This window comes from Mustela nigripes, chromosome 10 (assembly GCF_022355385.1).
Source record: "Mustela nigripes isolate SB6536 chromosome 10, MUSNIG.SB6536, whole genome shotgun sequence".
Classification (NCBI taxonomy): Eukaryota; Metazoa; Chordata; class Mammalia; order Carnivora; family Mustelidae; genus Mustela; species Mustela nigripes.
In genome coordinates, this window is record NC_081566.1 from 52,205,379 (window position 1) to 52,219,684 (window position 14,306).

General features: G+C 36.8%; 1 protein-coding gene across 1 annotated transcript in view; it reads right to left on the bottom strand.

Annotated features, from left to right (window-relative positions):
* The window catches only part of USH2A (usherin), a 673,955-nt gene that overhangs the window by 185,470 nt on the left and 474,179 nt on the right, over positions 1-14,306 (bottom strand). Inside the window, exon 47 of the mRNA XM_059413329.1 lies at positions 1,771-1,969. Coding sequence (XP_059269312.1) covers positions 1,771-1,969 — 199 coding nt within the window. The remainder of the gene's footprint in view (positions 1-1,770; positions 1,970-14,306) is intronic.

Genomic DNA, 14,306 nt, shown 5'->3' on the forward strand with positions numbered 1-14,306 from the left:
GTGGGATCGTCACCGGAAGGTGTATTTAGTGTGGTGGGATCGTCACCGGAAGGTGTATTTAGTGTGGTGGGATCGTCACCGGAAGGTGTATTTAGTGTGGGTGCATCAGAACTGGTTCATCCCATCTTCCCACTGCCATTCTCAGGCTCCTTTAGCCACATGAAACTTGTGAATTTTTTCGAGTGCCTTTTGGTTCAGATCATTGGTGGGTCCCCAAAGTGATATGCTCAAGCAATTATTTCTCTCGGGAGGTCTCCACGTAAACAGAATTATTTCTTAATTTCTAATTCAAGTTTCAAGTTAGCTGTCTCAGAAAACATAAATGGAAATTTCACTAACTTGAGTTGATAAGTGTGTACCTCATATCTGAATAGCCTTTTCCTTGTTCTATAGTTTTCCTAAAGCAAGTCTATAATGTAGTGATTCTCAAAATACAGTTCCTGAAACAGATGCAAAGGATTCACCTGGGGACATGTTAGAAATGCAAATTTTCACACTCCACCCAAGATTTACCAAATTTGAGTTCCTGAGGGTGGGACCTGCAATCCGTGTTTTAATAAGCCTTCCAGGTCTGATGATCACTGGGGTTTGAATAAATGGTAAGTTTTGTATATGTATTTCTAGTCCTCCTGATATTGTGGTGATTTAGCCTAAAAATTCTTAGTCTCTTTTCTGTCTCTTTCCAACTTCTCACCCAAGAAATATATATTCATAGTTAACTCTAAACAGAAATTTACAAACGATTGCTTTCTCTTGAGATTTTAATTGACTTCCTTTATTCTCTTTAACTGTCAATACCTGTGTATGTCCTTAATCCTTAAAAAGAAAAATAAGCCTTTGCTTAATGCATCGAAGATTTCTTTCTCCCAGAGAACATTTTTTTAATGGGCAAATTTATTCCAGCATTTTTCCCTTCAAAAATCCTGAATTTAATTTTATTTTATGGAGGTATGTTCATCACATAGTGTACATTTAATGGCCTAAAATAATGCAAAACTTAGGCATAATGGCAATTCAGGAGACTATGTACCAAAAAAAAGTATAGATAGTAACTGCTAGATTTAAAACATTTCTTAGATGATAGCCACTGCTTGGCCAGTGTCAGCTGTAATAATTTGTATTTTGATCCATATTGCTTCAACAACTCACTTCCTTAATTACTGTGTCTTTTTGCGGTGAATCTTTTGAATTTAGTAACAGCTTTAGTACATTAAATGTGTGGTGTTGTTGTTGACAAACAGGAACATTATTTCATTAGGTGAAATCCTACCTTCAAAGTAAGGATTCTCTGCATCATTTGTCAATAAAAGCCATTTGCAAACTCCTGTCTGGCTGTGTTATTGATCTGATTCCTAAACTGCAACTAATATGAACATTAATCTGCACATGGCCATAATTTTAAAATATTTCCGCCAAACCATGGAAGGTCCTGCTCACAGTTACTCATCAGTGTCATGGAAACTAACAGCCAGTTGTAGCTGAATGGATTTGTTGCAAGGAAAATTCAAGTCATTCAATCAAATACAAATTCGGGAGTTCGTTGCCATTTCAATAAACTAATATTTCCTGTGAAGATGATAAAAAATGAGAAGGCTAAGATGTTCATGAGGAGGAAGGGTTTTTATGAGCATCCTTTCTTTTCCTTGGGGTCTTCCTGATAGACTAGTGGAAAAATTGATTATGACAAATCATGGTTTAGGAAGCAAGTGATTTCACCAGGAGTGTTTAGTGAGAAAAACATATTTCGCTGACTCATATGAAAAGATATACCTTAGTTTCCGGAGAATAGCACCTATGTCCACAGATGCTTTTAGGTTTTTGACACTTCACTGCCTTGCATACCTCGCCCCTGTGGTCCTTTCTTAACTTCTGGGTTTTAGGGCATGAAAGCCATGTTTTACGTAAGACATCATATCCAAGAATGATACCATTTGGCTTCCCTGGAGACATCCAATCAACTTGAAGGGATCTGCAATGGATAGAATAATCAATACCTCTGAAAAGATAACATTTAACATCACTGCTCTCAGCCTCATGTACTTCCAGTTAATCTCCCAGATTGGTCAAAAGGTCCATTTTGTCAAGAACTTCTTAATTAAGAAGCTGCAGCAAAAGAATATATACAACTACCATACAGTATGTTTAGAGAATCCATGAAATCCATGGAAGCTTTTGGGACGATAACATATGACGAGAGTCCAGTGATCTCCCACTCTAAACTACAGAGACAGGAGAGTACCACTGTTTTGGTTAATCAGGAAAACCAACAGGAAAATTTGGTTGGACAAGGAAAAATAAGACACAGGTAATATGAAAAGGTGGTAAATAAGGTGGAAATTAGAACATGTTGCAGACCTCATCTATCCTTAAAATCCCCATCTCCTTTGCCTTCCTTTCCCAGCTCACACATAGCTGTTCATAGATATGTAGCTAGAAAACCACAGTGAGGGTCTCTGAAGGTTCCTAGGCAATTTCAGCTTTCTTGACCCAGCCATCACCTGCCCCTTTTCCCTGTCTGTTAAACATGATGTCTGCAACTTCAGCAACTGCAACTGCAACTGCAGCCACTTGAGAAAGATCATAAGAATCTCCAAGAGAGGCACCATGATATTTGGTACAGGTGAACCAACACCAGCCACCATTTACAATCTCTGGAACTATTTACTTAAGCCGCTGTTGTTGGGTGTCTTTTTACCTGAAGCCAATATAAATGTGCAAATTGACAAAATCTTATTATCCGTGGATAAACTTACCAACTGGTAAAAAAAAAAATCGATAAATGTATTATTTATAAATTATATCATGATAAACTAAATGTAATATCCTTCCAAATATACTTTGCTTAGACATATCTTGATATTTGACTAATATAAAAAGATTTGTTTCTCTAATAATTTTTTAAAAGATTATTTATTTATTTGAGACAGAAAGAGCACATGAGCATGGGGCGGTGGGGAGAGGAGAGTGAAAGGGAGAAGCAGCTCCTCAGTGAGCAGGAAGACCTACATGGGGCTGGATCGCAGGCCCCTGAGATTATGAGCCACACTGAAGGCAGAACCTTAACCTACTGAGCCACCCAGGAGCCCCTCTAATAATTCTTTAAATATCATAGTTGGACATGTTTTGTGGCAAGAAATATAGGAATTGGAAATTCCCATAACAAATATGTTTACATCATTGTATTCTATGGGATGCTTGATTTTTAAAAGTAGAGCAACAATCATTCTAAATATGAGTATACTATTTTGGGGGGAGGTTGGTATACAATAAGGGCATAGTATTCACCTAAAACTTAACTGCAGTCTCAATGATCTATTAATATTTCTTTTGTTGAAATAAATGAAATCATAACATTAAGCTGTCCACTAGGAATCAACCCTGAATAAGATGATTTGCTCTCATGTTAATGTCATAGAACTTTCATTTTGCAGTTAGGACTACTTGCCAGAATGATACAGCCTAGATGACTCACCATACTATCTTTAGCATTTTTAAAATAAGCTCTATAAGCAGAATAGTTAAAAATTTTAATAAAGTCCCAGAGATTTGAATATGACATATTCTTGAATTTTTTTAGCATGGCAAAGGAAGCCTTCCTATTTTACATGGAAATGTAAAATAATAATTACTTTTATTCTCATTATTTTCAAAACAAGGGTAGAACTTTGACATTCAAGATGAATTCTATTTTTATAATTCTAAAATTTCCAACTATAACAATTAACCAATTACAAACAGTTATCAGGCACTTTTACATAGAAAACATTCCAGTAGGTAATTTGGAAGAGAGCAAGCACACATAAGCTTATATAAGCTATACTTTAAAGTTCTTACAATAAAAATCTTACAATAACTTATGTGACCACTTTTCTGCCATTGTGTTAAGTGGTATTTTTCTTACACCTTTCATTTTAAGAAGAAATGTATCTTTACAGGCAAAATTACTGGACCCTATCAGAATTCCAAGTGACATCACATATTAGGAATTCAATTAAGCCCAAACATTTACATTAAAAAGCAGCAGTCAAGATAAACCTTGACATTTTAATAGACTGCTAAAAAAAAAAAAAAAGAAAATCATTATTTCATTTTCTTGGGGGTACAAACATAACACATTCACTAATAAGACTCTGTAGATAGGAAATTAATGTCACCTACAAGAGAACAGTTTCATAGGTGACTTGTATAGTCACCATTATTATTCTAAGGTCTTTATCCAACTTTCAAAATTAATTCCACATTTTCCAGATACCTCTTTTGTATTCACTGCATAATCAACCACAGGAAAGACTACATTTAAGTGACATTCAAGGGTCTCACTTTTCTACAAAAGCCAGTGAATTAGTAAAGTCTAGAAAACACCAGGTAGAATACCACACCATTGTAACTTTTTCTTCTAGCAGAAAATAAGTGTGGAGTGAGACTACTTATATTTTTAGTGATAACATGAACAGTTTTGCTTTTGAGGATCTGAATCAGATACAAGAAGATAAATGATCAAAGAAGAGTAACAAGTTTAACACCTATACTACACCTCTCATTAGAACCAAAGAAAATGACACGGAACAACCTTTGGTTGCTGATCTGAAATGAAACGGGAAAATGACACAGAAAAACCTTTGGTTGCTGATTTGAAATGAAAGACATCTCTGAGAAATATGCACCACTATTATCTGGATTGATGGTTTCATTCCTTTAATGTTTAAGAGTAAAATAGAAGAAACACTCTTATACCATAGGCATGAACGTTAAATATCAGGGAAACAAACTGAAGCTTTTTGGTATAGATTAGTAAAGGCTGTATGCTCATGCAGAAAAATCAACCAACTGTAAGTCCTTGAATGGATTTTTTGGGTAGATCTGTTCATAAAGTCATGATTGGAGTATAATTAACTCCAGAACACTAGGGACTAAAATTAAGCTACCTTAATAAAGTTTCGGATGAAAGCCATTATATCTATACATATTTTGATACATGGATTTGTAGATACTGTTCAGACATTTTAGTTGGAGTTTTTTTTTTTTTTTTTTTTAATTACATCACGTTGTTAGTTCATCTACTATTTTACTTCTGTTACTACTATATACTACTGTGGCCACCACCACAATAATCACCACTTTCAATTCTTAATTTGGGAAGTACAAAATAACATTGAGGATAGAAAGGAGTATGGAAAAAATCATTTATCACCCACCCTTATGCAGATGAATATTAACATGTTACATGTCAGACAGACTTTTTAATGAAGAATTAGGGTTCCCCTGGTATCTTTAATATTTTATTACCATTTTGTCAAAATGTTCTTGTTTGAACCAAAGAAAAAAAATCTTCATATACTTTGAGATATCAGTCTAGATTATGGATCTGGATTACCTGATCATGTTTACAAAGACTTTTTTCCCCCTTTATTTAACTTGGTTATTTTTCTCAGTTATTTATGTAACACTTAAATTCTTCCAGATTATGGCTATCACAAATGATCAGGTAACTTTTAGTACAGGATTAAATAAATGTTGTATGATGAAAATATTAACTCTCATCTCTCAAATCAAGTCATTGCATATTTAATTATCTATGAGAATATTTAACATAACCTGTAATAGCTAAAAAATCAAAAGACAAAATATGAGTCCTTGGGTAATAGTTAATACAAAACACACATAAGCACAGATCACCGTTTCTAGACTAAACAGTGAGGATCTCATGGGACAAATGCCTGTGGACTTGAATTCAGGAATGAGGACGGGAAGGAAATGGCAGGAAAATCAACATAAGCCAAAGTCAAGGGTGGGCATCATCCTACATGTGTATGGAAGAGTGATGGGACCAACCTGCAGAATCAATAAGCTACATCTGGCAATAAAGGAGGGACAGTTGAATAAAAGAAAAAAGTTTATGGAGTCCCTCAGATACCATGTGGCGTTTGATAGCAAAGTGGTATGACTGTGCAGTGTTGTCACTACCAGAAGATAAAGCCGCATGAGAATTAGTGACCTGACAGGTTAGAGACAGAAATGTCAGTGAGCTACATTAGTAACTCAAGGACAAATGAATGTTGAATGGGATTTCCCTCCTGTATGGGATTTTGAACTACAGCCCCAAACAGGATGACAGATAATGAGTTCCTCCACTTACAAGTGGGAAGTATTTCAACTCTAAAGGGAACATCAGGAGTCTATTGATTTCTGAAGATAAAACTGCTCTTTAACATTGGCCCAAAAGAGCCAATAACCCAAAATAAACAGAATTCTAAGAGAGTTTTAGAAACTCTCACTAAATATTTAGTGAATATTTATTAAATGCCTCCTATATGTTGGGCACTGTTCTATATTCTTCAGTGAATAAGACAGATGAAATCTTCTTTTTATACAAAACTTAAATTTTCCTTGGTTAAGAAAGACAGTAAAGAAACACATAATTATATCATATGTCGGGTGGGTGGTCTGAGAAGGCCTGGGTCTTCCAGGCAGAAATTTCAAAGAAGGGAAGAAGCAAACCCAGAGGAGTTTCTAGGCATAGGGAGCAGGAGGTGTAAAGGCACAGAGACAGCAATGTGCTTGGCTTGTTGAAGAGTCAGTAAATCTAACAGGACTGGACTGGACTGAGCAAGAGACAGAATGTTGGAAAATGAGATCATGTGGGTGTCGGGAGGCTGGAATGGGGGTTTGCTGATGGTGTAGGATTCTGCACAACACAGAAATAACTGGATTTGTTTTTGAGTGTGTTGGAAAGCCATCGGAGGTTTTTGAGGCAAGGAGCAAAAGAGGCGTTATTTACTCGGTGAAGAGTGACATCAAATCCACCCCTTAAATTCTGCTAACATATGGGAAGCTGAAGAAGGCATTCCGAACATGTCACTTAGGGACCCCGGAAGCGGAGAAATGGGAAGCACTTGTTCTCATGGTTGTACTTATTGAGATATAGAAATGTCTAAATCTAATCTATTGTTGTCCCAGGAGAATAGTAAGGAGTTCAGGAACAGCTTGACATGGAGCTTGACAGTCTATATAAGCAAAGAAAAGGTGCTTTCCTTTAGAGAAAGATAAGAGAATCCTGTGGCTAGGTATTATCCAGAGCAGCTGCAGTGGAAAGATAAAATGAAGAGTGCCACATAGCACAGATCGTGAGGTTCTCTTCAACCATGCAATCCTGCAACTCACCTAGGCTTGAGCCAGCTTAAAGATATACTGCTCATGATGGCAGCCTTCTAGGAAGAGGAGACTCCAGAAAGAAGAGTCCTTGGGACGTCCTACTCTGTTGGCACCACCACAGATCAGTTACAGAGAGCAACCCTCATGTCTGGGAACTTGGATATGTGGAGATCCTCTCAGGACCTCTCAAGGGAAATGCAATTGTCCAGAAAAGTGTCACCTGACACATGGAGGCCTTTGATGGTCACTCAGTGTTGTCAGTGAAATAATAACATTGACACACTAGATTAAAGGGGACAGGAAAGAAAAAGCAAAGAGAAGGGAATGGGCAAGGTGTGATCAAGCTGAGCCTGTGACATGGTAGAATCTTTGAACCAGACATGAGCTTAATATTTTGCTGAAGACAGAAAAGACTTTTTAACACTGGATCATGAATCTTAATTACCAAAGTGAGACTCATAACTAAAAATAATACAAAAGCCATAAGATGTTTCTGAGAGACATTCAAGACTTGAAGAGAGGACAACCAAAGGACTATGTTTAAGACAGCAAGTAGTGAGCAAAGAGCAAAGATTTTACCTCTCTGTATCTCAATGAATTGAGACAGCTACATAAATGGGTTACATAATCTTAAATGATGAAAACATGAGCCAGGGTGGTGGTGGTGGAAATGGAGATGAGGTCTCCATTAAGATGATGCGTCAAAAGGAAATGTACTAAAATTGCTATTTAGTCAACTCAGGAGATTAAAAAAAAATTCCAAGATCTATGTCTGTAATAGCATGCAGGTGGTGGTGCATTTGTGAAAATGGCTGTTGGGAAAGATAATGAGTTAGGTGAGAATGAGCTGCTGAGGTTTGAGGTAGTGGAAGCGATGGGTGGAGAGCACTACAGAAAATCAGTGGACAACTGCATACATGAGACTAGAGTGTAGGGAGAAAACAGGGCCAGAGACCTTTGAGACATTGGAATAACCAAAACTGTGATGTTTAAATTATCTGATTAGGAGGGAGAGCCTTTCTATTCAGGACACCCATAATGAATAAATGGATTTGGAATGGACCCAATAAAAGAAATGAATGGGTATTCAGAGTGCAGGGGACAGTGTAGCCCTTAAAGACCAAAGTGTATGAGGAAGAGATGGATTTGGCTGAAATCCACACGGTCTACCTCAGGGACTAAGCAGCTTCTGTGGAAGTTAAAAGAGTTTGGGAAAGAGAGGTTGCTGAGGAAATGGCAGGGTACTGACGGCAGGGACTTAAGAGTAAGCTCGCTATTCTGTAAGGTCTTTTAGTCAAACAGTGTGTCTGTTATCAGAACTCACTGGCTATTAAGATAATAATGGCTGGATTATAATATTGGATTGTATCTGTACAACGGTAGTAAATGTACCTCAAATGAGCCCTTTCAAGAGGGATCCTTTAAAGACCCTAACAGAGGGATACCTGGCTGGCTCAGTCAGTAGAATATGCCACTCCTGATGCTAGGGTTGTGAGTCTGAACACATGTTGGACATACAGCCTATGAAAGAAAGAACGAAAAAATGAAAGAAAGAAAGACAGACAGACTCTAACAGAAAGTTCCAGGTCAAATTAAAATGTGTCTCCAGTTGTCCGTATTGGTGAGAGAGGAAGTTTAAAATATGGGTGAAGAAGAAGACTGATTTGACATATTACATCTACAGCCCAACATTCTATTAAAAAAAGATTAAGTTTTTCACACAAAATATAAAATTTTACTTCAGTCACTGAAAAAAATCAGAAAGGGAAAATTAAAAAAAAAAAGTCATACTCTTAAAAAAAAAAAAAAAAAAAGAGGCCTCAAAATTTCACCTCAAATTTGGTGAGCTGAAAGAGGAAAATCTTTTTCTACAAGCTATAACCTCTTTTGCTATTTTGAACCCTAAACTAAGTAATTTGAAAATATAAGAGGATTTATAAATGATGATAGTGGTTTAACCTTCATTTAAAGACACACAGCCTGTGCTGCTATCATAAAGGCTTCTGAAAAGTCCATATGTAAAAATATAATTTATATCATTCAGTAGCTTCAGGCAAATTTTTAAACAATTATTTGCAAATGCTACAAAGACATTATACCACAGATTCCTCATCAATAAAACAGCCCTGAACTGATTTGGAGCTGAAAACACTGCCATGGTTCCAATTAAAAACAATGAAAGACATGATCTGTGTTCTCTCTCTGCTTTCCTTTGACCCTCATCCATGGAAATCATGCACTTTGGAATACTAGCAGTAACTAATAAAATCTCTTTCTTGTTTATATTCTCTTACTTTTTTTTTTTTTTAAAGCTTATCCAGGTATAGAGAATAAATAAGTAAACTTTCCAGGCAGCCCAGCACTAAGTGAAGCCGTCAGCTCCCGTTTATCATATTTTAGCCCAAACCGAAGATAGCCAGCTATCTTCATCCAGCATAGACTCCACATTCTCAAGGACCAGAATTAATGAATTAACTATTGATTAAATTCCACTCTAGCAAATCCACCAAGGCAAATAAATGAACTACCCAGGGCACGTGTAGGCCATGGCCAGACATGTCTGGGCTATCGATCACTAGTTAGTATTCTTTTGGGATATAGAAGCAGCTGATGATAATATGACAAGTATGGAAAATGTGATGTAGAAGCAGAGTTTATTTCTGGAGGAACAGTGTAAAGAACTAGAAGTGCTCGTGTGATCCTTCGACATTGTTTGCTATAGTGTCTTTGGTTTATATGTAATAGGAAAAGCATGTATAAGTGCTTGTGCTGCAGACATTATAAGGCATAAATTAAGACAAATACAAAGATGACCTGATGCATTCCATGGATATAATCAAACAGGCTCAAATACTATCTGTATATGTTATTAAAATATATGAAACTTAAAGGTTACTGACAACCGTGCCCTACCAAAAATAAACAAAGAATCCAAGAAATATGCGTCTTATTAGAAACCAAGTTGTTCTAAGTGCTATAGAAGTTAACTCAGTCTGCTGACATTTTTCTGGAAAACTTCTCATTTGATTTTGCTCATTGCTAATACAAAAGAGATTTTTTTGAACCAAAATAAAAACATAACTAACAAGTATACATTGCCAGAAGTATAATAAAATTACACAAATAATAACATGCACATAGGAGGCTAACTGCTTTGGTGTTGGTATAATTTTGATTAATGGCTTGGCAGCCTGTGGCTGCTCATTAGAGTTGCCTTTGGAAATTGTTGCTCTTCTATGATGAATCATTTTTAGAAAGGAAAGATTTTCCTTGCCAATATTTGGTTGTGAATGATTTCTATCAAGTTTTTTCTTAAAAAAAAAAGAAATGGAAGCAAGGAAGGTAGAAAGAGAAAAAACAACAAAAAGGAAATAAAGTTGGAATGGCTGGATGGCTCAGTCAATTAAATGTCTGACTCTTGGTTGCAGCTCAGGTCACGATCTCAGGGTTCTAGAGACTGAGCTTCTGCTCAGTGGTGAGTCTGCTGAGATTCTCTCTCCCTCTGCCCCTGGCCCCTCCCTTAAAAATAAATAAGCACTTTTTTTTTTTAAGGAAATAAGGGGGTGCCTGGGTGGCGCAGTGGGTTAAAGTCTCTGCCTTCGGCTCCAGTCATGATCCCAGGGTCCTGGGATCGAGCCCCACATCGGGCTCTCTGCTCAGCAGGGCGCCTGCTTCCCCCCCCTCTCTCTCTGCCTGCCTCTCTGCCTACTTGTGATCTCTGTCTGTCAAATAAATAAATAAAATCTTTAAAAAAAAAAGGAAATAAGTTTGCTAAAGGGATTAGAATTAAAAAAATACGTATGTGGTTGAGAGGGACTTTCTGTGGCTGGCCAATACAGAGTAGACCTATTACCACCTCTTTCTCTGATCAACACTAAAAAGTATGCAAAACAGGAAACAACCATCCGAGGATTCTGAAAGGTTTAACAAAGACAGATAGAGACAATTAGGAGACAACAGAGACAGATCAGGAGGGGAGCTAAAACTTGGGGAAAAAAGATGAAAGATTGAATTTGTCATAGTTTCTTCTCTTATTTCCCCAGTTTAACCCAAGAGCAGTCCCAGTGTAGAACTGTGAACTGGGAAAGAAAAATCTATGTGAGAAACCCTCTTTCTGGCCAGAGTACAAAAAGACCTTATAACCCAGAGAGTGTGGGTGAAATCCCTGTTTTTTTCCTTTTTTCCTCTGGACTCTGCTCTGAAGATGACTCTAGTCAAGGAGCTGCACTATAGCAGTCCTGGTCAAACAAGAATCTAAAATCCTCCCCCAAAAATCCTCTTTCCAACCAGAGAAACCAGGACAAGAAGCTCCTGTGGTCAACAACAACAACAACAAAAATGGTGTGGGGGAGAATAACCCTCTTTTTCCTTCTATTTTCTCTCATCTTATCACACCCAAAACAGTCTCATTTGCATAAAATGTAAGGTAACTTGGAAAGCCAAAATTCCAAAAGAAACCATGTCTTTTTAACCAATCCCACAGAGGAAGTACAAGGAAAATCTGGAAAACCTAGACATTTTGGGAGAAATCTCACAGAAGAGAAAGCAAGGTGATCTTCTAATTCTGTGTATGCACCAACACAAGTCCCGACTCAACTCCAAACTATACATGCATGGTTGCTTCCTATACGAAATCTAAGCATTGCAGCAAAGACTTTGAGACCTGAACCATTACATAATCCCTCAAACAAATACCAGATTAGCCACTGAAAAGTGCACGCATGGAGCAGACATGCATAGCAAAACTTTTGAAAAATGCACTGACATTGGAACCACTGGGCATACAAAGCAAGACAGAATTTGCAGTCTGAAGTTAACCATATGATTACCTGCTAAATGAAGCAAACCAAAATTTCATCCCTCAAATTTTTAACAGGACTCAAATTATCACAACCTAATATTTAAATTGTCTAGGAAACAATCCAAACCCATCACTCAAAAATTACACAAATCAAAAGAAAGCTAAGTGGTTATCTGAATATTGACAAATTATGATTGATAATGAGAAAATTATCAAGAAAGAAAAAGGATATTACACCATGATGAAAGAATCAATTTACCAAGACATAGCAATCCTGAACATGTATGTACCTAATAATAAAGCATGAAAACATATGGGGCAAAAAACAGATAGCTCTAAAAAAGAAATAGATAAGCCACAAATATATTTGGAGATTTCAACATTCTTCTCACAATGTTTTTGAGATCAATGCCAGGGAATGTAACAAAGGCTTTCATCAGTCCAACTGTAGTTTTCTACTTGATCATGAGTTTTAGCTTTGCCTTTCATCCCAGCTTTCCACTGATCCTAGGTAGCCTTAATTCCTATGAACCTGTTTGTTTCTCCTGAGAATCCTCTTCTGATCTCCTGGAAGTGGAATATGCCAGAAGTAGACATATGCACGCATAATATGGAGGTGAGGAACCTTTAATTTTTTGATGATTAATTTTATGCATCAACTTGACTGAGCCACAAGGTGCTCAGATATTTGGCTAAGTATTACTTCAGGTTACATCTGTGACGTTGTTTCCTAGTAGATTAGCATGTGAAATGGTGGACTTGGTTAAGCAGATTGCCTAGTCCTTGTAGGTGGGCATTACCCAATCAGCTGAGAATCCAAATAGCACAGAAAGGTTGAAGAAGGGGAAATTCCCTTTCTTTACCTGACTTCTTGAGCTAAGACAAGTCAGTCTTCTCCTGTTCTCAGCTTTGGACTGGAACCTACACCATTTGTTTCCCTGATCCTCAAACCTTTGAGAGACTATACCACCTGCTTTCTTGGGTCTTTAGTTTTGGGTTCTGTTTCTCAGGAGAATACTGACTAATTATAGGTTCTAACTAGTTTTTTCAGACTTTTACTAATCCTATGATTCCAGCTTTGAACCTTAACCCATCTTTCTCTTCTTTACTATCTTTAAAGTTTGTAAGTGCTTAGATACTGAGGTTCTCTGCAGGGCAAATTAGTTTGTTTTCCATCATTATCTCCCTCTGCCAACCAACACTTTGGTTGTAAACGTTCTCCACTGTACTAAGTCATTTGTTTCTCCTTGCCAAATATTGCTCCCAAAACTGTGTTAAAATCTCTCTTCTGTTGTCTGCTCTGTTGTTTTCCTTACTCTTGTTGTAAAACACCCTTTTTAATGTTTTTGCCATCAGCTTAGTATATTTGAGAGTAAATTTGAAACACAACTAAAAAAATACTGTTCCTCTGCTAGTATCTGTAGGAATCTTTCTTTTCAAGATATTTTATTCATTTATTCATGACAGAGAGAGAGAGAGAGGCAGAGGGAGAAGCAGCTTTCAGGACTCAATTCCAGGACTCTGGGATCATGACCTGAGCCAAAGGCAGATGCTTAACCAACTGAGCCACCCAGATGCCCTGCAGGAATCTTTTTAAAGGAAAAAGGTATTCTGGAAACACAGACACAGACAAGCATTTTTAAATTTCTAATAAAGCTTACAGATTTTTACCTACAGCTGGATATGCAATTTAAGACATATTCTTTATGCCATTCACCTAGGCTTGAGTCATGAGGATGTTAACAGACAAGATATTTGACAACATCCACCCACCTAACTATAATTCTTCCTTGAGTTCTTTGACTGGACTCAAATGTTGCATCTTTCATGATGCCTTCACTGGTAATCCTGGGTAGAGTTTGGTGTTTTTTTCTTTATGTTTTTCCTGCATATTATAAACATATATTATGGTGTTTTTCACATTGTTCTGTAAACATTTGTTTAGGGCCGTGTCTCCAGTCAGTGGACTGAAACTTTGAAAATTTAAAACCATGCCTTATACATTTTTGTATTACTTTTTCTTCTTATATTATTATAGCCACAAATGTATCTGCTGGTAGCTTTTTCGTTTGATTATTTTGCCTCTGTAGAGTAGGCAATTCTGTGGATAGATGGGGAAAATCTGATGGGATTATCAATTAATTAGCACATCTGAAATTAGATGAGTATATATAGAGTGTTGGATAAAAGATATATTCAAGGACACAAGATATGATCTTTGCCCTGAACAGCCAAGCATCCAATTACTTGGGGTTTTCTAACTATTTTAGCCTTCCGTTCTAGTAGAGATTTTTTTTTTTTTTTTTTTATAGTGAACAAAGAAAGTTTTTAATGGGAAAAAAAAAATTACAGA